The following is a 26,524-nucleotide window of genomic DNA, read 5'->3' as shown; positions in this document are numbered from 1 at the left end:
TGCATGTGAAACTTCTGTTTTTATTAATGTGTAGAGGGGAAAGGTGGCTTAATATTGATTCAGGGTGTTTCAGCAGCTTCACCCCAAATGGTTGAATGAGATGATAATCCTTCTGAGATGCATGCTGATTTCTACATCTTCCTGCCCCATTAAAAAAATTGTTCAGCTTGCTTGTTTGGCTATACAAACATTTGTCATTGTATAAACAGGAAGCAAGTTTGGGGCTTAATTTTGCAATGGCATCATAGGAAAGGTCATTAGATGAAAAAAAAAATCTGTAGCAGAATGTGTCAGGAATTCCATCTTGTAATCAAGCTTTCATTCTTCCTTTCAGTTGAAGTAATCATATCTAATGCTTTCAGTTGCATTTGGGTTAACCTCAGATATCTCTCCCCACTCTCCACCTCCAATTGCCTCAGAACTTCAAAAATAGTTCAAAATCTTGGCTGATGCCCATGCTGAGGATTTGGCAGATGTCCCCAAGTCCTGGCTAGACCTGTATTGGGAGGCTTATGGTAAAGTTGTCCTTGTAGTCTTCCTAGGGGCATGTAACCAGGGGTCGGATTCATGCGCCCATGGACCATGTAAAAAGGCATTCTTGCTTCTTCTGGGACATGGCCAGATTCTCGATGTTTCATCAATTCCTTTGCTGGTGTAGCTTGATAGCCCCATTTCTATGAAAAAGAAAAGAAACAACATAATCAGATTTAAAACCAATGTTTGGGTCTATGCCTATAACAATGTTCCTCAACCTTGGCAAATTTAAAATGTGTGGACTTCAACTCCCAGAATCCTCCAGTTGGGGGAATTCTGGGAGTTGAAGTCCACACATCTTAAATTTGCCAAGGCTAAGGAACAGTATCATAGGCCTCTTTGGGTTTTCATAACACACTATTGTATAATTGCCTAAATTGTGCTGAAGTAAAACATGCAGGTAATCCTCAACTTATAAACACAATTGGGACCAGAATTTTGGTTTCTAAACAAGGTGGTTGTTAAATGAATTGCACCTAATCTTATGACCTTTTTTGTCATGGCTGTTAAGTGCATCATTGCAGTTGTTAAGTGAACTATGTAGTTGTTAAGTGAATCCAGATTCCCCCATTGACTTTGCTTGTCAGAAGTCAACTGGGAAAGTTCCAAATGGTGTTTGTGTCATCCTAGGATGCGGCAACTGTCTTAAATATATGCTAGTTCCCAAGTGCCCAAATTTTGAGCATGTGATCATGCGGATGCAACAATGGTCATAGGTGTGAGTACAAGTTGTAGTTACTTTTTCCAGTGTCGTAATTTTGAACGGTCACTAAATGACTGGTTGTAAGTCAAAGATTACCTGTAGGTGCCTGAGTCTGTTTATCATACTAACTTTAACTAAGTTAACATTAAACATATGTGAATCAAATTTAGACAAACACTGAAATTCTCATTATTGTCAGAAGCCAGGCCAATGAAAAATAGCATGGATGCTTCTATGTTCTTCCCTGTAACTATTACCACTAAAAACGTAATGATCAACTCTTAGATTCTAATGGTTATCTATTCATTATTCTAACATATTATTTAGGTTTGTTATTCGCAGCCCACTGACCATAGCTACTGCGAAGCATTGTCATCAAACACTGTTAATAGCTGACAGAACAGCAGCTCCTCAACATGTGCAAAGTATATCTTAGCAACTTGCTTTTACAGATCTGGTGGGGTTACAGAGCTGGGTTTCCAGATCAGCCCGAGGAAGCAGAGAATCTGTCTTCCCATCTTCACTCATTACTGCTGCATTATGGCACAAAGGGATACAAAACTCCTCACCTGTTGAATGCTGCCTACCACACAACCTTCAAAGTACAGGGGGAAGTGGCAACCCTAGGTTTTGTCATACTCTGGTTTTCCTGGTTCAATCTGGGTGTAGCCTTGATCAATATTGACCAAAGGTGCTATGCTGTCTATATCTATTGGTTGAAGGTGGAGGCTGGAGAAAGGCAATATTACTTAGATATCGTTTTTTTCTGTAGGCACTTCTCAGAATTGAACCTTCAGAGTGGTTTCTGGAGCAATTAGGGTACCCTAATTAACAAAGGCACTCCATTGTGAAGTTTGAATACCACCATTTGGCTTTTTGTAGTTATGAAAGCAAAATTCTTCAACCTCAGCAACTTTAAGATGGGTGGATGTCAATTCCCAGAATTCCCCAGCCAGCCATGCCATCTTGTAAGACAATACATGAGCCCAGCTAGGGTCCTATATAAAAGATATACCAGACCATATCCCCACGACCCTGGGCATCCTTCTAATCTGTGGAGTTCAATTCCCAGAATTCTTTCTGTGGCCATGATGGCTGAGAAATTATGTGAAATTAAATCCCCACTTATGGAGGGTCTAGGACAACTCGCTACAGTACATGACAAACTACTCCTAAAACTAAAATCTTACGGTATCTCTGGACACCTGCATAACTGGATAGAAGCATTCCTGTCAAACAGACAACAAATGGTCAAAATTGGGAGCGTCCTATCAAATTCTGTACCTGTCAACAGTGGTGTCCCCCAAGGCAGTGTTTTAGGACCAACTCTTTTCATACTCTACATAAATGACCTCTGTGATCATATCAATACTGCTACCCTTCAAAAAGACCTTGACATGTATCAGAATGGTCAAACAAATAGCAACTTCAAATCTCAACAAATAAATGCTCTGTCCTACGTATTGGCAAAAAATAAATAAATCAGAAAATAAAATACAGGCTGAATAGTCAAGACCTTGCTGATGATCCAAACTCTGTCAAGGATCTTGAGTACTCATCTCTAATGACCTAAGTGCTAGAGCCCACTGTAACTACATAGCCAAAAAGGCATTAAGAGTTGTTAACCTAATTCTACATAGCTTTTTCTCTGGTAATATCACACTACTAACTAGAGCATACAAAACATTTGCTAGACCAATGCTCGAATACAACTCATCAGTCTGGAACCCACATTACGTATCTGATATTAATACAGTTGAGAAAGTCCAGAAATATTTCACGAGAAGAGTTCTCCACTCCTCTACTCATTGCAGAATATCTTATGCCACCAGACTCGAAATTCTAGAACTAGAAAACCTAAAACTACCCTGCCTTTGGTCCGATCTAAGTATAGTATATAAAATCATACACTGCAATATCCTACCAGTCAATGAATACTTCAGCTTCAACCATAACAACACTAGAACAAACAATAGAAACAAACTCAAGGTTAATCGCACCAAACTTGATTGCAGGAAATATGATTTCAGCAACAGAGTGGTCAATGTCTGGAATACTCTTCCTGTCTCTGTGGTTTTTTCCCCAAACCCCCAAAACTTTAACCTTAGACTGTCTACTATTGACCTCACCCCTTTCCTAAGAGGTCTGTAGGGGGTGTGCATAAGTGCACCAACGTGCCTACCATCCCTGTCCTATTGTTTCTTTTATATATTTTTTATTTTTCTTATATGTATCCATGTATTCATAACTATGTTTTTACTTATACCTATTATCTTGTAAGCAATTGACAAATAAAAATAAATAAAATAAAATAAATAAAAATAAACTTGTCAAGGCCTTCTTGCCATAGTCTTTTCACCGTGACCAACCTGTCTCAACCATCATGCTACAGTCACCTCGCTGTAGCCAATTTGCCCTGGATAATTCCATGTGAGATAATGCAATAAATGTTATCCACCACTGTTTCTTCGACATTATTTCCATTGAAAAAAATGGAAATAATGTCGAAGAAACAGTCGTGGATAACATTTATTGCACCGAGTTATCCCATGTGGAATTGTCCCACAGTGAATTGTTCCACGGCAAGAGGGCTGTGGCGAGATGGCGAAGGTGGATTGGCTCTGACAAAATGGCTGCAGGGAGATGGCTGTGGCAAGATGGCTGTGGCAAATTGCTGTGGTGAGTTGTCCCATTCCAAATTCTGGATTCTGTCTAGCCTAAGAAAAGCTAGTGTATAATAAAGCATCCCCCAAACCCACCCATGAGGTAATTGTCCTGCCCCTCAAATAATGGCAAAAGAAGACAATGACCCATAGAAGTATAGAGTATTATTAAAACAACTTTGTTATACATTGTCTATCTCAGGGGTGTCAAACTCAATTTCATCAGGGTTGTATTTGACTCAGGGGGCGGTGGAGGGGTGTCACCAGGGTGGGCGTGGCCAGCATGTCACTCGTGTTGGGGTGCCTGTGGTGGCCCAAGCACTCTGCCAGTGAAAATGGGCTCCTGAGTTCCATTTTTGGCTGCGACGGCCTTCCTGCAACCCTCTGCCAGCAAAAACAGATCTCGGGGGAGGGGGAACGCATGGCCCTCACAGGCTCCAGGGCAAGTTTCCAGGGCAGCCCCATGGGCCGTATCTAAGTACCCCATGGGCCAAATCCAGCCTTGAGTTTGACACCCCTGGTCTAGCTGTTCAAAGCACTCTTTGTATAAAACACTGTTATCCCTGCTGTATTATAGTTCGGCTAGTAGCCGGAAAAGGTCTTTCTCCAATTTTGTCTCTCCAGGCATCCTAGATTAGAACATTTCAGACTTTTTCAATCTGTAAAACCTGTTAAAAGTTTCCCAAAACTCCAATCAAGGCAAAAGTTTAGTGATCCAAAATGATCTCTCTTCCTTTCGTTTTAGAATTCAGTTCAAAAACCCAAAACTATTCATTGAGAAATACCCCTCTATAGAGGGATAATATTCAGTTACAACAACATAATATGTAGGTATTGGATTTTGAATACGTAAACATGATCCACTGATGCTAAATATTTATCCTCATCTGAGGCCTGTGCTTACAGGAAAGATGCCAAATTCTGTGCTTCTAAAATAAGAATACCTAATCACTTGCCAGTTTTAAATAATTAACTTAGCTTGATTAGGAGGTAAGAACATAAATGGGAAGGGGGAGGTAGTTAGCGGGGATGTCTAGCTGCATGAAAATATCTCAGGTTGGCCCGATTCACACAACATACGAGGCTAAAATGTGGTTGGCCCAGAAACCATCTACACCCAGCCAGTTCATTAAAAGATGGTTAAGGAGATCATGGCTTAGTATGTGGGGTAAACATAGCCACTAAGAAATCAATATCCCCATCTCTTTCTTTCCATATGTTTTAAGGTAATAATACTGTTTAAAATTCACCAATCATATTTGGTACCTTTAATTCATGTCTTTAAAGTGGGGGAATATAGTCCTGGTATGTGTGGAAGATTTGGGAGCGATGTGGGGAGTGATAATTTGGTTTTCACAATAATCGGAACTCCTGACAATGCAACACCCCTAAATTTGATTTTTGCAGCAGCTGGAATGCCTCAAGAAGCACCGAATGTTGGTGCGACCACAGATGGAATTTACAAACAGCCAAGCCTTTTCTTCTATACACATCCAGAATTCATGGGGAAAGCAAAACCAGAAAACATAATTACTGCTCTTTTCAGGGTCTTCCATTTGACCTTCTGAACAAACCAGGATTAGGCAGCACTGAAATTATTGGTTCCTATGGAAACCTAAATTACAAGAGATATTTGGATTCCTGGGGAGTCGAGAGTTTAAACTGCGAAGGAGAGGGGAATACGCAGAAAATCAAGTGTGCTTTATGGAAAAAAGAGTGGGGGAGGAAGGCATAAGCCATATTTTTCTCTGGAAACTGATTCATGCATCATTTTATGAACAACATGATAACGACACTACAATCACATTTGCCACGTAATTTGAAGAACATGGATCTGTGTCAACCAGAATAACTGAACTGGAAAGAACCTTGGAGACTCTATACGACTCTGGTCAAATGGTTGTCCAATCTCTTCTCAAAAACCTCCAGTGATGGAGCCACCACAACTTCTGGAGACAGCCTTTTCCATCGGTTAATTGTTCTCACTGATAGGAAATTTATCCTTAGTTCTAAGTTGCTTCTCTCCCTGATTAGTTTCTATCCATTGCTCCTTGTTCTGCCCTCAGGTGCTTTGGAGAATAGATTGACCCCCTCTTCTTAGATATTGGAAGACTGCTATCATGTCATCACTAGTCCTTTTCACTAGACTAGACATACCAAATTCCTGCAACTGTTCTTAATATGTTTTAGGCTCCAGGCCCCTAATCATCTCCGTTGCTCTTCTCTGCACTTTTTCCAGAGTCTCAACATCTTTTTTATAATGTGATGACCAAGACAGTGGCTACATTCACTTATCTAAGCTATGGTTATAAAACATAATGCAGTGTATATATAACATGTTAAAGCCATGATTTCCAATCTGCAATGGATAGGTTTGCACAGTATTTATGACTGTATGGAATGGTGGCTTGACAGCTTGGGAGCCCCCCGAGTGATACAAGTGAAGCCAACAGGGGTGAAAAGAATACAATCCCGTTTCTTTCCACCTTTTCAGAGTGTAAAGTGCCACCCGCTTCTGTTTTTATTCTTTCCCTCTTGAGTGAAATCAGGGTGAGCCATTGATGCTGTCATTGTTTTTGAATTGGCAGAAGTGAAAATGATAACAACTTGTCTTCCAACTGCTTTGGTGAGGATTGTGAAGTGGAAATGGGGCCAGGGGACAATTTGGTTTATTTACTCAGAGGTCCCAAAGTCCAGTGTCCACGATCTGGATGATCATGGTTGTCCCAAAAGTGCTTTTTGAAAAGCGACTGGGCTTCTTTGTTTTTTTTTCTTGACAGCATCTCACTTCTCATTCAAAAAGCTTTCACAGGTCTCACTCAGACTGAAGAAGATATTTGGATGAGAATATCTTTTTCAAGAAAAACCCCCAAAAAAGTCCAGTTGCCTTTTGAAAAGCATCTTTGGGAAACAGTATGGTAACTAAATCAAATTATCCCCTTGCCCTATTTCCACTGTAAAAAGCACTGTGAAGTGGTATATAAGTCTAAGTGCTCTTGCTCTTGCTATTTAAGGTGGGTGACTTCAACTCCTATAATCCTGGGAATTGAAGTCCATCCATCTTAAGGTGGCCAAGTATTGCTGTACTCTGATGAAACCAGTATTTCTCAAACTCGACAATTTTAAGACCTGTGGATTTTGGTTCCCAGAATTGAGGTCCACGTGTCTTTGTAGCCTGCAATACTGCATTCTAACCACTGCGCCACCGTAGCTCTTAAAGTAGCTCAGGTTGAGAGACATTGAATTACAAACTTGGTTGACAGGGCACAGGGTTGAATGCAGTTGCCTCATTGCAGGCTAGAGTATTTGGCAAACACATTTGTAGCCTTAGGAAGAAAAATCAGCACTACTTACTTTAGCTTCCTCAGCAGAGTCTATGCCGTTTCGTCCCCAGCCTATTGTGCCAGACCCAGAAAGCTGGGTCAAACAGCTGAGGTCCCATAAGGACTTACTAGGGCGAGCCCCGGTAGTCTTGGCAGTGGAGAGTCGGTTTCGTTGGACGTTCCTGTAGATATCGCTAAGAGCACTAGGTCCATCAGGAGGTCCCTGCTGGCCCCCTCCAGAATAATCCACACCCCGCCATGCTGCAAGTTGATTTCGGAGAGATGGTTTGGGAGCAGAGGGAGGCAACATGGGATCTTCAGCAGTAGCTGGCGAAGCTAACACAAGTTCCCACGCACCAGACTGGCTCTTGGCCACAGGTTGGGGGGCCACCGAGCGTCGCTCTGCAATTCGATTGGACAGCTGCACCCCATTCAACACACTGACGTATGGAGTCACATCTGGCCCATTGGTGCTAGGTAGAGGTGCCGCAGAAGCAACCTCGAGGTGAGGGGTCGTCTCTAGAGGTGGCAGGGGGCAGGAAGCTGCGTACAGAGTGCGAAATTCATGGTCAAACACTTTGATCACTTCTCCCGTAAGGCGAGTGACCAGGTGGCGGTTCAAACGAGCATCAGTCCAGGTGAAGCTGTTGGGGAAAAAAGGTAATTTTTGACTGTGCATTTTAGCCACTTCAGTTTCGAACTTTCTCATGGAAATACAAGAATAGCTAAACAATTGCTAAACAAATGGTTGTAAGTAGAAAACTAGCTGCATCTAGACTGATTTTGCCCTATCAAAATCATTGCTGTCCAAAGAGATAATAGATAAATATAGAGATGGAAAAGGCATACATGAAAAAAAATATAATTAAGAGAGCATGACAGGAAATTTATCAAATTATGCATGGCACCTCATAAGCTGATTCTTTTTCTCCAGTCACATCAGAGCACTCACTGGAATGATTAAGCAATGGATTTAAGACGAGACAAAGAAATTTTGTGCATGCAAGAAATTCCTTTGTAGGATGTATGCCATCATTTGTGGTAATACTGCAGTATTTTTGATTAAGATTGATGGGGTTTTGTCTTCAAGGGCTTAGAACTCCCCTCAGTTTTAATATTGAAAGTAAATTTCTATGACCAAAATAGACTTAGCTCTTTTTCACCTAGCTCTGGTCAACCACTCATTGAATTTCAGTAAAATAGAACACAGATCTGACAGATTGAAGTTAGTACATTCCTATACTAGATGGCTTTTAAATACAATCTTACAAATTCAGCACAATTAAATGAAGCCTCCATGGTCTCTGGCAGTATACCTGTCCTTTGGCATGACCTGCAATACATCTGACCTAAAACTAATGGGCATTAGTCTTTTTTTAAAAAAAACATGCTTTTTAAAGTTGGCATCCTCCAGCCATTAATTCTCCTTAGCAATTTTTGATGGAATGCTTTTAATTTTGATTTTGAAATCTTAAGATTTGACAGACTTATAAACCACTTCAGGATTCTTTGCAATAAGCAAGAATATAAAAAATACTTCTAATAAATAAACTATAAATAAATAAACCTTTCAACCCCAGTTGCTTGGAGACAACAATCTGGTTACTGTGCTGCCATGCTGGGAAATGTTCACAAAGCATGATATTTGCCACTGTGGGAAACAGGATCTGGCAAAGTTCATCTTGCATTCTCTGAGAGGGATAGGTCAAGCAAACATACTGACATAGTCCTATCATTTTACTGTTAATCTGTTTACAATCAAGGTTCTCTGCTTAAGCTTAAGTGTATTGTGTGAACGCATCCATTCAGTTATGTTGAAAAAGGATGCATTCATCCATTTCTTGGTTTGCCCTGTACAGTAACTACAAATTGAAGTACAAACCATCCAGAAAAACAAACAAACCAGGATAACAGCAGTGCAAATGCAACTCAAAATTTTTAAGTGGCCCAGTTAATCAAGTCAGTATTAGCAGAAAGCAGTTGGGACTGCTGAATTGTAGGGTGGATTAAGTCAGATTCAATTTGTAGAATCGGATGAAGTTTAGACTTAAGAGACAAGCTTGTCCCACCTTTCATCCCAAGACAAAACCCACAAGGAAAGATGTTTCTGTAGCCATATTATAAAGCCACATCTGACCAAACCGTAACAATCTTAGTCTACCACAGGAGCACCTATTACCGCATGAAGGACGGAGTGTCACTGTCAGCCATCTCTGACCATTAAAACAATTTTTCCCAATGTTCGGTCAAAATCTATTATTTGACTTCTATTTATTGCTTATAAATAATAGCCTTAATCATGAGGGTCAATGGAGATTAGCTTTGAAGGCCATCTGCTGAGGGACTAGTGGATTTCTTTGTGAAATTGTTAGACCACTGTGAGAACCGACTGCTGGAATAGATGGCAAAGCGTCCAATCCAATAAGGCCCTGCTTGTACTCTTTCACTCTTAATCCTGATCTCCACAATGACAAAAAATGGACTGTGGGTTTACTAGGGGCAATTTGGCTTTTTGACCCAGTGATGTATCGCTAAATCACCAACTGTTGATCTGGTGAGATCGGGAGCAGCCATCTTGGTTAATATCACATTCACATTTTCAGATGATTGCAACTTTCGCCCCCCTCCAAACATTTTAGGAAAAGAGAGGAAACAAGGACAAAATTCACACAGATATATAGGGACAAAAGAGCGGAGAGTCTGTTTTACCTAAAAAAGGAAAGACAAAACAAATCTGAGCTGCCACACTGGGAAAATCTTCATTTTATGGGGTTACTTTAGCTTTCTATCTCTGCCAGAAACTCAGAGACAGGACTAATTTCTTCTAAGTTAGATTACAAAGGAAAAAAGAGATGAGTCACTCAGTAACTAATCTTGCATATTTTAGAAGGGGTTGCTCTCAGTCTTAACTCAGAAACAAATGGGCTACTATGTCGAGATGAAATTCAAGGGTATCTGCAGAAAGATGTTTTTTTAAAAATCATGACAAGCAAACCCTTATCCTAAAGCACTATTTTGACTTTTTTTTTTTTTACCGTCACTGCAGACACCCCAGCTGACATCTTAGGTCTTCGACTTGATAAGTGTGATGTGAACATTTCATTTTCTGAGGTGGTCCTTCAGATACTTGAAAACAGCTGATGTGGCCCCTGCTGTTGTTTAATCTTCAGCTCTCTGGGCTAAACATAACCTATTCTGAGTATTTCGTTTCTGTCCGTTGAGCATTTCTTTTGACACAGATACATTTAGTTAGAGGAAGTGTTTTTTAAAGGAAATTTCTCAAGATGTAATAGACAGATAGCAATCCCGTTTTGCTAGTTTTCGTACAGATTTCCCATGTCTAAGCCCTAGTGCCATAACGTTCCCTCTTTAACCAAGATGTAAGAAGAAATAAAAAGCCTTTGGCATCTCTTGGTTGCAGTTTAAAAATCACCATAATGTTTTATTCACATTGCGAAAGCCTAAAGCATGCAGAAAAGAACTTTAGCACTACAAAGGCCTACATTTAGACCAAAGATTTAGTGAGAAATTCCTGTTTCAGCAATAACAGGAAATAATGAGCTGAATGTGCAGATATAAAATAAGGTTTATTTCAGAGGAAGTAACAATCATATAGGCAGAATTCCAAGGGAAGGCATGGCTAATTGCACATTCACTACTCAAACTGAATTTTGTATTTCAGAACAAAATTTCTTCTAGAAAGAGAATGGGTTTGACTTCCTGATTAGATCTTGTTAGGAGAACTTTGATATTTCCACAAAAATACAATAATATCATTTTAAAGTGTTTTGGCTCCCCGCAAAGATTCTCACTGGTGTTGTCTCAATCATATTATACAATGTTTTCTCTGCCCGGCTGTGATAAAAAAAAAAATCTAGATTCCCAAAATTTGAGAGGAACAAGAGACATCGTAGTTTAGATAGTTTGTGTGGGAGAAAATGGGTGAAAACAGCTCTTCCTTAATAGTTTCCCAGATTATTTTATTTATATCCTTTTATTATTTTTATAAATAACTCTAGGTAGTGAATATATCTAATTTGTCTTCCTCCTTTACAACAACTCTGACATGAGTTGGGCTGAGATAGAGTGACTGGCCTAAAGTCACCCAACTAACTTTAATGCTTAAGGAAAAACTAGAACTAGTCTCCTGGTTTCTAGCCTTAATCACAAGACCAAACTAGTTGTATGTTTTATGTAATTATGTTTTAGTGTGTAAGCAGTCTGCTTCAGTTTGACAAGATTTCTGTCTTTAGGTGAGGAACAATAAAGGAAATGGCTCTCAGAATCTCGACGTGGTTTTCTTTTTTTGGAGCCCAACAGTGGCCATGAGAAGGACTTTATAAAATGGCAACAGGTCTTTACTCCTTTCCCCACCCATTTCCTCAATTTTGCCACAATCATTTCATCAGCATCGAAAAAAGAAGCCAAAATGCCAATGAATGGGGTACATAGCAGAGCCAGTCCTATCTCAAGATAGGGGGAAGAACAGCAGGGTGTTAGGAAAAGGAACGCACAAAGGGCATTTCCCCAGCAGTGAGAATTGACCTCTCTGTGACTCCAGAGGAAACACTGCAAATGTATCTTCTGGAGCAAAACCCGAGTCGAAAATTAATTGACTAAAGCTGCAGAAGTGTTTACAGATCAGAAGATGATTCATGGCCTTCCAGACCAGTCAAACGTGGCTGATTTGTGCAATCAAGGTGAAGTAATCGTGGGGGAGCTTGTTGAAGGCTATTGTACAACTCTGTGAAACCACCTATAGAACCATCTCTCTGATACCATATGGGTCTATATATGGGCAAATTCTTTTTGCCTCCCATCCATAAGGCAGCTGAAATGGTGGCATCTGTCTCCCTTTCTATGGGTAATCCTAACGAAATTAAAATGTCCCTTCCTTTAATGGACTGTCATCATGATTAAATATCTTCATTATTCTTAAAAAAAATATATAAAAAAAAACCTTCCCCTGAATTAGATCACACAGAACCACATTTTGAATTGAGGAAGTAGGAGATCATTTTTCTACATGCTCAAGCAGGACTAGAAAGCTTTCAAGTTCTCTTTCAACTCTATGATTCTAAGATTCTACGATCCAGGTGTAGGCTGCTAGGGGTTCACAGGGGTTCAGGAGAGCCCCTAGCTAAGATTCTGCATAGATTGGAGACCGCCCAAATCCCACTCCTGGCTGGCCCCGCCCACCCCTCCCCTCCCAGGAGTCCCACACAGCCCATTTTGTATGCAGGTAAGTGCAGGGCATGTACAGAGGCTCAGGGAAGGTGAAAAATGGGCCTCCCGGAAGTTTGGGAAGGCCAGAAATGGGCCCATTTTCGGATTCCAGAGACCCTCCTGAGCCCAGGGAGACTGTTTTCGCCCTCCCAGAGACTCAATGAAAGCCTCCGGAGCCTGGGGAGGGCAAAAACACCCCCCCACCATGGTGCAGGAGGCTGACTAGGCTACGACCACCATGGCCACACCCAGAGGTGGGATTCAATTTTTTTAACAACCAGTTCTGTGGAAGTGGCTTAGTTGGTGGACATGGCTTGATGGTCATGTTATTGGCTGGGCATGGACAACTCAACATCACTCACATCGAAGCACGCATCTCCTCGCCTGGCCTCTCGTGACTGTGGGGATGCTGCAATAGTTGTAAATGTGAAAAATGGTCATAAGTCACTTTTTTCAGTGCCATTGTAACTTTGAATGGTCACTCCACACAAGCAAACTACCAGCAAAGGAGGGGGAAAAAAAACTCCAGAGACGTTCCTGAGATAGGAAGTCTAGTCCTGCCAAGAATGTGATAAGGGTTAATGGAGAGGCAGTTTCTGTAAGCAACACCAGAATGTTTCCTTCCTGCCTTCCTTACAGGATTAGCCCAGTAATTTCTTCTAACAACCGGTTCTCCGAACTGCTTAGAATGTTAACAACCGGTTCTAGCGAATAGGTGCCCACCCCTGGCCACCCATCCAGCAACTGGGCAGAGAACCCTTAGCTAAAATTTTTGAAGCCCACCCCTGCTATGGTCCCATATTTAGTTATTAGTGTATCCAGATGAAAAGATCCAGGAAACAGTGATGAAAAGACAGGAAGTCATTGCGACTAAGAATTGAAAGACTAAGTGGAGAATAAACAATTTAAGACAAATATCCTATATTCCACAGCTTCCTATTATTTATATTTAAAGCAATTCGAATTATGCACAATTCCCACTCCAAATTCCTAACCTGATGTTTCTAAGATGGAACATTTTCCTTTTATCAAAATGAAAACAACTTAATCAGAACCTCACCAAAGTCAGAGTCTTCATACAAGAATCCTTTTCAAACAGTGACCACAGTATGATTGACTTTTGTCTCAATTTACGCCCTCACAAAGAGGATCATAACGATGGATCCCCAAAATACAACTTCAAAACAGCCAACTATGATCTCATAAATGCCGACCTATCATCTCTAGATTGGCATATTCTGTTCTCTAGCTGTAATACTACAGAAGACCATTATAATGCGTTCTTGCTTGAACTTGAGTCATCAAACTATATGTACCATTATTAATCCCCCCCAAAAAAACAAATTATCCATAACAAAAAGGAAACTTCAATTTTAAAAAATCGCTATGGTGTAAAAACAAAACTAGCTAAGTAGAAAACTTTAAAAACTGATACAACACCTTATTATTACAGATAAAGGCAGAATGCAACAAATTGCCATTGCAAGCAAGAGGAAAACCTCCTATATACAAAATCCACCCATGCCTTCTACAATTTTGTAAACACCAAATTTAAAGACTCAAGTACCATCCCACCCCTAAAAGGACCAAATGGGAAAGACTGCAGTGATGAAGCTGTTAAGGCCAACCTCTTCAACACATTCTTCAGTTCAGTCTTTGTAAACAGCAATGGCTCATATCCCACATTTCCTAGTCATACCAGAACTAACTGTAATGATCTACTAAATATTGACTTTACAGAAGATAACGTAAAGGCTCTACGTAACCTAAAACCATCCCTATCTTTTGGCCCTGATGGATTATGTGCATACTTCTTAAACAAGCTCTCCTCTGCCATAGCAGAACCCCTAAGCATTATATATGAGATATCATTCAGAACCAACTCCTTACCAAACCTATGGTCCTTAGCTACGGTCATCCTTACCTTCAAAAAAGGTGACTCCAGCCTGGTTGAAAATTACAGACCAATCTCACTGTGTTGCATCATGTGCAAAGTTATGAAATCAATCATTAACCAATACATCACCCTTCACTTAGAGTCAAACAACCTACTCTTCAAAAAACAATTTGGTTTTAGGAAAAAAATTATCCTGCAGTCTACAACTCCTACACTGCAAAAACATATGGACTACTCTGCTCTTGATTATGTGTCTGAATAGTCAAACAATTGGTAACTCCAAATCTCGACCAACAAATACTCTGTCCTTCACATTGGTAAAAAAAATCAGTACACCAAATACAAGTTGGTGGATATGACCCTCACTCTGTCAAGGACCTTGAAGTACTCATATCAAATGATCTAAGTGCCAGAGCTCACTGTAACAGCATTGCCAAAAAGGCATTAAGAGTTGCAACTCTAATCTTATGAAACTTCTCCTCCGGAAATATTGAATTGCTAACTAAGGCATACAAAACCTTTGCTAGACCAATACTTGAATGCAGCTCATCTGTCTGGAATCCACACTGTATATTGGACATTAATACAACTGAGCGAGTCCAGAAGTATTTCACAAGAAGAGTACTTCTCTGCTCACAACAGAATACCCTATGTCACCAGACTTGAAATGTTGGGCTTGGACAACCATGAACTTAGTTGGACTTAAGCATAGCGTACAAAATTATCTGCCACAATGTCCTACCAGTCAATGATTACTTCAGCTTCAACCACAACAATACAAGAGCACACAACAGATACAAACTCAATGTAAACTGCTCCAAACTTGATTGCAGAAAGTATGACTTCAGCAGCAGAGTGGTCAGTGCCTGGAATGCACTACCTGACTCTGTTGTTACATTCTCTAACCCTCCACTCCTTTAACCTTAAACTATCCATTATTGACTTCACCCCATTCCTAAGAGGTCTGTAAGGGGTGTGTATAAGTGCATAATTGTGCCTACTGTCCCTGTCCTATTGTCCCCCTTTATTTGTACCTATTTCCTGTATCCTTACTCATATTTATACTTATACCTATTATTTTGCAAGCGATTGACAAATCAAATAAATAAATAAATAAAATAAAGTTCAAGCCTTTAACCTGAATCTGAAAGAGGAGTAAATGCACAAACTGACTGACCACAGGAGAAATTCCTGGCCCAAATTTGAAGAAGCAGAGCATTGGGATTATTGCAAGCTGGTCTGCATGATTCACTGCCATCAAAAAGCAACGAGGAGAAATTGTGCCTGAACTTGGGAGACAGGAGGGTGGCAGTGTTCCACACAGCAATCTGCTACAACCACCACAGGGAACAAAATGTGATGTGTTAATGGACTCAAAGGACTTGGCGGTAAACATAGAATCTACATATTCTGAATGAATTGTGTTGTTGTCAGAGTATTCCTGGGTTTTCTTTTAGTGTCTTGAATGTGCTGTTTCCATCAGTACAGCAAACCCACCTATAAACATAAATCACCCTAGGTAATAGAACAATCGACTAGCGGAATGGCTTGCCTTCAGAAGTTGTGATGCTCCATCACTGGAGGTTTTTAAGAAGAAATTGGACAACCCACTGATCTGAAATGGTATAGGGCAGGGGTGTCAAACTGGATTTCAATGTGAGCTGGCCAGTGGCGGGGGTGGTGGTGGCCTCTTGCAACACCTTGCTGTCAAAAATGGGATGTGGGGACCTCGCATGGCCCCTTGCCCCTTTTTCGGCCCAGACCGCCTCCTACAGCATCCTACAAACCAAAATGGGGACACCCCGGAAACAACGAGGGACCGGGCCGTGGTGCCTCTGCCAGTGAAAATGGTGTTCGGGAGGGCCTCGTGCAACTCTACCGAGCTCTGTTTTCTCTGGCAGAGGGTTGCAGGAGGCCGCCACAGCTGGAAGCAGAGCTCGGGAGCCCGTTTTCACTGGCAGAAGCTCAGGACCCCATAAGTACCCCTGACACAAGTGACGTTGAGCTAGCCACGCCCATCCTGGCCCCCCAAAATCAAACACAATCCTGATGCGGCCCTCAATGAAATTGAGTTTGACATCCCTGGTTCAGAGGCCAAGTTAGGAATGAAGAGCAAGGATAGAGATCCACAGCTTTTCCTTTCTCCTCCTTCTCCTCCTCCTCGCTCACCATCTGACCATAGCATTGCTACCAAAAACTACAACTGAAAAAAAAAAGCTGTGACATAAATGCAATTACAGGCAGTCCTTGACTTATGACCAATCATTACCTACCATTCAAAGTTACAAAACGCCCCCCCCCAAAAAAAAACGTATTTACGACTCAGTTCTGGAGTTCTGATGGCAGCAAGTTATGGGACAGCCTTTTGGGCATTTGGCAGCCAGCTTGCATTTACGACCATTTGCATTGTGCCACAATTACATGACACAATGTATGTTGTTTTGGGCAAAAATCAGTATTTCCCTCCAGTTTTCAGCCAAAATATTTCCTTAGCGAACAATAATGACCGTGGCACTTGCTTAATGACTGAAGATTCATTTAATAATCATGTTGATTCACTTAATGATGGCCGTAAAAAAAGGGGGCGAAATCAAGTCGATCACATGAAGACTGCTTTACAACCATCATGACTTAACGATTGTAATGGACAGGCTCCATTAAGGTTGTAAGTGGAGGACTACCTTTATCCTTCACCTAATGCCAGGATACATCACAGACACAAAGATTTAACATTCCAAAAATATCCCAATTATTTTATTGCTCGAAACTTTTTTTAAATCAGAGGAAGCCCGTCAGGAGGCTGATGAGGGCAAACTGAAAGAAAAGGGAAGGCCCCCTCAGGGACGGAGCCCTGTTGCACAGGTTTCCCTTACAGCAGTTGGTCACCAAGCTGTAGGTGACGCCCATGTAGGCAACAGGTTGCTCTTTGCCACAGTTGATGGAGCGGGTACACCCCTTGTTCAGGATGTCTGAAACCCCCAAGGCAACTCCTTCACCCACAAAGCAGTCTTCGTCTTCGGCGCAGCTCATCCTGAGGCCAGGACATATTGTGGAGGAAGTAATTTCGCAAAAGATACAGTCCTTGGAGACAGTGGAAGGCAGCAAGCAAACCAAGATGCATACCAGGCTAAATTGCAAAGAGCACTTCATCGCAACTCAGGGGAGATGGCGCTTCAGCAGTGTGGACTCTTTATTGCTTAAGAGTGGTTACCAGCTAATTTCCTTTTTGTAATGCTGGCATCCCCACGAGCTTGCTAAAGGTTGTGGCTTCAGAGACTTCAGAAGTAGTTCAACTTTTCCAGCTTTCAATCAAAATGTCCAGAGGAAAAATATTTGATTGATGGTATTATGTTTCTGTTCTGCTTTTTACAGCTTCTCTTCATACGGCTTCAACAGGAGATTGCAGTAACTCATCTCTAATATTCTGAGTTGCTTATATCTGGGAAGTCTGCCCAGCATATAATGGCAACTAATCAACAGAAGATATTTGGCTTTAGAAATAAACCAGGATGCCTTGATCTGCACTTCTCAAAGAGCAAGAGTAGTATTTTTATTTATTAGGGGGGAACTAGACTTATGCACTCTCTAGTTCCAGAAATTCAAAGTAAATTTCCACTTTGCTCCTTGGCTAACCTCCAGCAGTGATTTATAAAACCCACCAGATACAGAAGAAAATTTTGGACTGGTACAGGAACTTCCCAGGCACTTAATGTCAACTGGTCTTTCTTGAGGTTGATTTTTTATTTAAAGCTACAGAACCGGATCCCAGCTTTTGGCTCTACACTCTCACTATTATATTACACAGTGTTCAGCCTTGCTACTCTAACCCGCTGGAAAAGTAGAATGAATCTCCAGCAACTGCCTCCTAGAATCTGATAACCGCTTAAGCAATGACATCACAATGGGTGCCAAAAGCTACAGTATTTAGAGGCCTGGGTATAAGGCTACACGGTGACGTCACAGAGGAGTGATGTCAAATTACATGATATCATATAAGAAAGGAGCAGCACAACATATACTAGTATTCCCATAGGCAAAAGATTGGATGGAATTTCCTGGTGGGTGGAAGATGAAAAGGAGAGTCAACAGACAATTTCTGAATGCTTAGAAATGGTAGTATTTGAGATCTCAAGAAGAAGAATGGACAGGAAATTGGGAAGTGAAGCTGGGTTCCCTGAATCAAAGAAATGACTGACCAGAGGGTTACTTGGACTAATCTCATAATGGATTTCAATAGATCATGATCCATTTAGCACAGAGCTCTCTCCAATTCTGCCACCCATATTCACTCATCAACCACGAATGAAGGCAAATATATGTGTCCCAGGATAATGATATGAGATCGATTTTGGATCATTCACCAGGACCAGAGATTTACTCTTCTGATTGTAAGAACACAAGTGAGCAGTCAGACGAGGAGACCCAAACTCATCACATTGCAATGAATAAGGACACTCATTTAACTTTGCAATTACTAAGATCGTTGGCCATGCAGGTACAAAGATAGGCAGGGAAATGATTGAAGGTCCCTTTTCAGTTAAGAGGAGTGCTGATTTACCATCAGCTTATAAGGTGCTTAGGAGCCAAGGGCTTGGCAGCACAAGGAAACGACAGTCAATTGCCAGCCATCAACACACCCATCAGCCAATAGAAAGGCACCACATAAACACAACTCAAAGAACAACCCCAAGCACTTACTTCTCTAGAGAGAAGTTCCCTGAAGATGGGCTCCAATATGAGCCCGAAAACTCGGAAGCGTAAATCTGTAGTTCTGGTGACCAACCCAGATTTGATCTTGTGTCACTCATCAACCATCTAATTTCTGCTGCGGACAACTAAAAAGCGAACCAGGAAAGACCTCACCAGTTCCATCAAACTTTCCTTCCTCCAGGACTTGTATGACTCCCCAATGAGGGAGGCTTTCGATTAAAACAGCAGAGCTTTGAGCTCACATATGGGTTCTCATTCCCCCCCCCCTTTTTTTGGCATACCCAGAGGCACCTAATGTGTGTAAGGCAGGCTGAAATGGAAGACAGGCGGCGTTCTCTCGAATACCATGCTGTCAAAAGCATAACTTCCTGTATTTCTTATCCATTACGCATCTCATTAAAGCCAGAGAGATTCTTGCCTTTTGGGAAAGTGACAAAATAATCTGTCACTCAACTTGGCAGACTTCACTGTGAGTAGTTATGGAGAACAGGCAGATCAGTAGCAGAGCTTCCAGCGTAGAAACAGAATGAGAGACAGTCACTCCACTGGGTATGTGTGTGTGCGCACACAACAGTTCATACCTAATTCAAGGTTTTGGAAGCTCAAGAACAAGACATGCTCAGAAGGAGAAGCAAAACCCAAAGTCAAATCAAACCATCCCCTTAGGTAGAACTGACCCACCTGCGCAGTTCTTCTAGAAAAAGAACATTGGAACCATTGAAGAAGAGGCAGCTCGATCCTGCTTGCTAATTTTTGAATGTCCTGTTATTTATTACAAGTCCCTTTTCCATTAGCAAGCAACCGAATTAGTGTTTTTTTAACCCTGGTAACCTTAATTTTGGAAACTGACGTCTACACATCTTAAGACTCATAGAATAACAGAGTTGGAAGGGACCTTGGAAGTCATATAGTCCAACCCCCTGCTCGAGTAGGAGAGTCTATTCCAAATATTAAGCTCTACAGGTTGAAAAATATTTATCTATACAGACACTCAACTGTGTGATAATGAGTTAATGATAATGAGTTTTTTATCACTTCAATGTGGACTGAGTGATATTATGAAGATGCTTGAAATCACTAGGAGAGAGGTGGCCATTATTGGATCCTTGGTAATCATGTTACCTCAGTTCTTAAATTTCATGAATTATCCTGAACCTTCTCCATTCACCTGTACTTTCTGTAGTATCTTTGGAATGTTAGGTCCTAGTGGGTTGTTTCTCCTTACAGATTGACATGGGTAAAGAACTTCTGTTTGAAACCTTCATTCAAGCATCCTAGAGCTGTTCAGCATTTATGGTGTCCACTAATTTCCCCCCATAACTAATACTTGATTACAACATCTTGATGTTCCACAACCTCCTGCAAGGTCATCCAGCAGCCCCTAACCATGGTGCAAGATGCCCTGATATTGCTCTGGTCTCTTCCCCAGAACTCAGCTGAGAGAACTAAAGGTCACCCTCAATTCTCGCAGTTTCAAAGTAATGGCTTTCCTCTTCTTAATTTTTACCATGCGCACAATTTAGGATATTTCATCAATGATGTGGTGGCTAATACAATTAGACCTGGGATCTATTATTGATCACTTGTAGCTACTGTGGGCATGCTTTCTCCAGTCAAAGAGCATTGCTTTGTATGAGCTTTTGGCTTGGGGGTGTAGGAAAGAATGGGCACCTGACTTCTGCAAAAGGATCTGTCTTTTTTAATATCTATCTGTTTTTGCCTTGCATTAAAAAGATAAGGACAGCCACACATGCTCATCTCCTTCCTGAAGCAGGATGGGGCCTCAGCCATTGGATGATGCAATTTAGGCTGGAATATTTTTCTGATGATGCAGGCAGTAGGGAAAAGCATGTTAACATGAGCATATGGCTGGTCCATTTCTTTAGGTGTTTCCTGGCCCACTCACGGACGCTGGGGTGTATCAAGATAGTTCTATGGTGCTCTCAATGTTATCTCCCTGTGTCCAAAAACCTAGCATCTCAAAATCATAGTGGGAAGAAATATGGTAAGTGTATTTATACACGAGAAATGTAGGCAAATCCAATCATATATGTTTTTATAAAACTAAGATTCCACTCAGAATGGAAAACTGGTGTCCCTTTATTTGAGCCAATGTTTTTAGAGAAAGGCTGGTGAGCCTCTGCACCCTTCAGATGTGGCTGAATTCTAACTCCCATGACTTCAGAAACCTAACATATCTAGAGGGATACAGTCCCTTTACCCCTATTCCAATAAACCTTGGTGTACCATTCTGATATTATCTATCTCCAAACACAGTGCCATCCGGACAATCCCTTCACTGGGTTGATCCTAGGAGTTTGGATGAGGAAAATATAACCAAAGGCTGAGCAAAAGTGATGAAGATTGAAGAGGGTGGTTAGTTATGTCTTTGGCTAATATATGTTCTGCCCCAAGTGTCTTGTGTTATTTTCCATTATATCATAATTTATCATCCCATACCACGAAGAGCATCAATTTCCCCTTTGGTTTCATGGCCATAACCATCTTCATGGCAGCCAGCAGAATTTAAAATCATCTCATGCGTATCTGAGCCTGGAAGCAATTTGATCCAAGGAGATTCCCAGAGTTATCTGCATGGATCAACCAACCCAAGGAATCCTCTTTTGGAAAATGTAACCATTCAGCACGAACACCCCATTAGAGCAGAACTCCTTTTGAATTATCATTTTCTTCTATCACACACTATTCCTCACCAATTCCTACAACCAGTCTCTGTTTTGAGCTGTAAATATCTCAATTTGCATTTCTAGTGTCTTGTAATTAATCCCCTATAATTTGCTTTTCGATGAAGCAGTAAACTTACTTAGGTTTTTGAGAAACTTTGGAAAGTTACCAAATTAAGCTGCCTGTTAATTGAGAGTCACATACCTTCCCAAGAAAGAAGAATATTACACAGAGCTTAATGAGTGATCGGATTAATGCGGAGAAAAGCTTCACTTGCTGATTTCAAATACTCTTAAGGGCATAAGGCTGTTCTTGATCAAAAGCTGACATCCTCAGAGAGGCAGTTTGCAGATCTTGCAGCCATAAACTATTTATGATTTTGCCACTTTCTGGATCAGGATCCACAACAACTTCACTTATTGCACAGAAAAGCAAGGAAGAGCTCTTACCTATAGCTGCCGGTGATTGCAATTCGTCCATCAACCAGCAGAAATTTCTCCTTCAGGGTTCCTGTGACCTGTTTTTGGTTTCTGCTTTGGAATGTACAGCCACTAAGAATTCTGACTCGCAGGTTCTATGCAAGAGAACAGTACAAAAAGGCCTGTTTTATATATATATATATATATATATGAGCAGAGTTGGTCAGTGACATTTCTTCTAGATCAATTCTAGGTCATTGGTTTTTTTATATATATAAAAAAACCAATGACCTAGAATTGATCTAGAAGAAATGTCACTGACCAACTCTGCTCATCTAGAAAACAGTATCTTCTGAAAAGCTGCTCCAACTGACTGATTCACTATCAAAACACTGTACAAAGGTCACAATTAAAGATTTTGAAGACCTAGCACATGTACCCCCAAAGGGAGCGTTTTACCTCATATTGTTTTGCTTGAAAAAAAATGGTACCTTTAAAAAAAAATCAGTTATATTTTTCTATTGGCTGAGATACAAGAAAAGACCCATATTGTATGCACCACATATGTACAATTAAAATATGCAAATCATATTTATTTATTCTATTTGCATGTCCATCTTTTTTCAAGGTACTCAAGACTTTATTTATTTGGCTTATATGTGACTCCATTCTCAAGGATTCTGATTGGCTTATGACTAGTAAAACAAAATATATCATTCTCTCTTAATGTGAGACCCCTAGTAAGCCCTTCATACTAGATCTCACTGGGTGGGCAGATTTAACAATCTTGCTGTGGTCCCTTCATCTTTTTATTAGCACTATAACTTGATAAGGTAGTTTTAGCAATGGCTATCTAGTCAATTTTGTAGCCAAGCCAGGAATTGGATTGTCATCCAGTATGCTAGAGATTATTTTGAAAAAATACAAATTAACAAGCTTTGCAAATCCAATGAGAATAGAACAACTTTACATTTAAGATTAAAGGTAGTTACAGCTAGGAATTTGATGGTGATATAAATCCATTCTCAACTCCCCTACCTGTTTTGACCAGAGACCCTTCAATGTTTCAAACTATTTGCTCAGTAAAATTAATTCTAAAGATTCCGTTGACAAAATCTTGACCCTACATTCCGTCATTAATGTATGTGTATTGGGGGAGAGGGCATTTAAAAGCAAACCATATATTTAATTGAACTGATTCCATGCTGAGATTCTGCTTTCCAGGGAGTGCTGCTTAGAAACTGAAGTGTTCCTCTATTCACCTCTGTGTGATGGACATTAAGGCAAGTTTTCTCAGCCATGGAGAGGAAGGAGTGAAGATGCTGCTGACTGAGTATAAGATAAACTGGTATCCGCTGCCTGATTGCTGCATCGTACAGATCTAAGAGAATATCAGGATCTGTGAAAATGTCCATGACTATAGCAATCACCTAGAAAAGAAACAGTTTGCTTGTGAGACCAGCAAAGGGTTTGCAACCTTGATTTCCAAATTAAAATCTCCTTAAAATAACAGTAAAGTGGACCCGAATCCAGCTTGCAGAATTATATGACTCAAGAGTGGCCACATCAGGACATTGATAGAGGAGGTTTTAAAGAAGTCAATACTTTTGATTCAAACATCTTGATTTGTTTTTGCCAACACCTGTGGTACACGTACTTCTTTGCCAACACTCGTGGTACACGTACTTCACTTGATTTATATTTTATTGTGTGGGCTCAGAAATTTTTGGCTTTTGGCTTTGATTTCAACTTAAGAGAATATCCTTTTTCTAACTGACCCACAGGTGCCTTTTCAAAAGGCAAATGGACTTTGTTTTTCCAGAATTGAAAAAGCTTCTTGGATGAGAAGTAAAAAGTCTTCACAGAAAAACAAGGAAGTCCAGTTGCTGTTTGAAAAAGCAGGTTTGGGACAACCATAACCTGGATGACTGAGAATCTCCACAGACATTTTTGTAACTGACTTTCCTGGATAAGGTACAACCGTTATAGGCAGGTTCTATTATAGTCATAACTCAAGGACTATCTGTATATTATGGTTGTATCTTTTACTAGCTAGACTAATATATTAAATATAGTTTTAATTAATCAGAAGCCACCTCTAGTTATCAGACCAGTACATTTAAACATGCTAATATTTATACTTTTCAAAAGTGGAATTGGCAGACGTTATGTACTATCATGGTGTATTACCAAATATGATGTACAACAGTTTCTTCAAACAAAAACATACTTATGCTTCTAAACTATTATTTTACAGATATGCTGACTTACATTGCACATGGAAATTGACAATGCATTGCCTTTTTGAAAGGGAAGACAATTTAACGAAGATTTTTCTGTGGCAATAATATTGAAATATCTCCGTTTTGGGAATATGCTAGTTTCTGTGGAATAGCTTTGTTAAAACTCTCCACATATTTTCTCACTCTTTTTTTCCATCTTAAAGAGGAAAATGCCCAGTGCTACCTTTCCTTCATACCTTGCGGGCTTGTTGGATACAGCTGCGTACCAATTCCTTAATATGTGGTGCTCCTTCTCCTGGTGGGTGGGTATAGACCTCCGCTCGGGTAATTCCTTTCCAAGCCCCATTGTCTGGCCACCCTAGTTCCAGTTCTGGGGGTGGATCATCTGAATGCTGAGGCCAGTAGCTGAGACTAGATCCCTCTGTTCCAAAGCTGTAAGTCCCTGCTCCGCCTGAAGGGGGAGCTTGTAATTCTTCTGCTGTTGCTGCAGTCTTTAATTCCTGCAATTCACCCTCCGACAGAAAGGGGCGTAGCTTTTCACGGGAGAGGCACTGATTGAAAGCTTCCTCACCATTGGCAAGTAGAGCTTCAAGGGCCAACCGCTGTCGTTCACAATAATAAAATTCAGGATTTGATTCAGTTTCTTTACTGTATGGCTCTTCGCTCTCCACGCAGTGGATCTGGGATCCAGCCATGGTCTTTGACAACATAACATACAATTTTAAAGTGTCTATAGGATACCCCTCTTATTTTAGCAAGTTCCAGTCCTTTCTGCCAGTATTTGTGATGCTGGACAGGAGCAGCTCTTCCTGGTCTAGCCTTGAAATCTTAGAAAATTAATGTAAACAATTCCTTTAACAATTCCTTCCTTGTTCCTAATATTTTTCTAAACTCGTGAGAGGAAAACAGATTTCTCAAGTGCTTATTAATATTCTTTTACATTAGTAACAACAGCCTTGATTATATTAGTGTTCTATCTTTTAATCCTCCACCCTGATTCAAAAGATGTTAGATGGCCATCTGACCAGAAGAATACAGACTAGGCTGGTTAGCAATTAATCAAACAACAGAGAAATAGCTGTTTTTTTCCCACCTGAACAGGCTTCGTTTGGTGGAAAACAAAAGTAGAAGGAACAAAATAGGAAAAAGGAAGTTGAAGAGGGTAGAGGACCTTAGGTCCTATTTTATCCTATCAAGATCAAACAGTGTACTCTTTTAATCTCAAATCTCAATTCCAGTACCAGAGTAGAGAGAATTAACTGCTTAAACCCTTATTTTAATAATGACCTAGAGCACATGTTTTAATCTAGTCTATAAAGGTATCTAGGTGTGTTCCCACCTCCTATGGTGAAGGCAAGTGCTCTAAAACATGAAATAAATCCTGCATTAAAGACAAATCATCTGTAGTAGAAGCAAATGACAAAACCACAATATCTTCTTACACGTTAATTTAGATGTACAATTTGGCTGGGGCACTTCCTAAACAATTCTGTAGAAATCCAGAGTGTTTTCCCCGTAATCCCTTCTTTTGCAATTTCTATTCCTTCTCACTGATGGCTATGATGGAGGAATTCATTTAAACCCTGGATTTGGCTACACAAATCTCAAGTTACTGATCTCCTTCTAGATAGCTAACATCTGAAGGCTTCTGATGAGATTATGACATTGAAAGAGCTGGTTGAGCCAGTCTGTGTTTGTACATATGTAAAAAAAAATCATATATCTCCACAAAGTCCAAACATTCTTCCTAATAGTTTATCCTGAGTAGTAGTCCCGGTTTACTTTTTTTCAGGTGTTTTCACACTTGCAGTAAATAGCTCATTTACATTCGTGAAAACATATCAAAAAGCAAAAAAAAAAAAACTCAAAAAAAATTTTTTTTTCTGGACCCAAATGGGGCTAGATAAGAGTCAGAAATTACCTGCAACCAACCACCACCACCAACAAAAAATCTACACTCATTAATTACCGGGATATTTGTTATACTATGTGGTTGAATGAACAATTGAGAAATATATCTGGATTATTGTGTTTTCTTTCCTGAAGCAAATAAACAATGTTCAGTTCTTAGCTAAAGCAAATTTCTGAATTTTACATGCTTTCTTGAGTCATGTGAAACTC

The 26,524-nt window shown here is 40.4% G+C and overlaps 2 protein-coding genes across 2 annotated transcripts; both read right to left on the bottom strand.

Annotated features, from left to right (window-relative positions):
* Positions 1-26,524, bottom strand: SACK1E (scaffolding CK1 anchoring protein E). Its single transcript, XM_026712040.2, has 5 exons — positions 24,640-26,524; positions 23,423-23,590; positions 22,191-22,315; positions 7,255-7,867; positions 1-674 (listed from the first exon to the last, which is right to left on the bottom strand). Exons 1-5 carry the CDS (start codon positions 25,111-25,113, stop codon positions 435-437), a joined length of 1,620 nt encoding a protein of 539 aa, XP_026567825.1. The 5' UTR covers positions 25,114-26,524; the 3' UTR covers positions 1-434.
* On the bottom strand, positions 17,125-17,496 carry LOC113443607 (sperm acrosome membrane-associated protein 4). The gene has a single exon (XM_026711952.1). The coding sequence runs from the start codon at positions 17,494-17,496 to the stop codon at positions 17,125-17,127; it is 372 nt and encodes a 123-aa protein (XP_026567737.1).

This window comes from Pseudonaja textilis, chromosome Z (genome assembly GCF_049901715.1).
Source record: "Pseudonaja textilis isolate UNSWEBS1 chromosome Z, rPseTex1.2, whole genome shotgun sequence".
Taxonomy (NCBI): Eukaryota; Metazoa; Chordata; class Lepidosauria; order Squamata; family Elapidae; genus Pseudonaja; species Pseudonaja textilis.
This window is presented reverse-complemented; position numbering and strand designations above follow the sequence as displayed.

Coding starts and splice junctions, on each gene's coding strand:
- LOC113443607 (XM_026711952.1), bottom strand. CDS start 17,496: ATGAAGTGCTCTTTGCAATTTAGCCTGGTATGCATCTTGGTTTGCTTG.
- SACK1E (XM_026712040.2), bottom strand. CDS start 25,113: ATGTTGTCAAAGACCATGGCTGGATCCCAGATCCACTGCGTGGAGAGC. Junction 22,316..23,422: donor TTAATGTCCATCACACAGAG/GTGAATAGAGGA, acceptor TCTCTTGCATAG/AACCTGCGAGTCAGAATTCT. Junction 7,868..22,190: donor GCAATCACCGGCAGCTATAG/GTAAGAGCTCTT, acceptor TTTCCCCAACAG/CTTCACCTGGACTGATGCTC.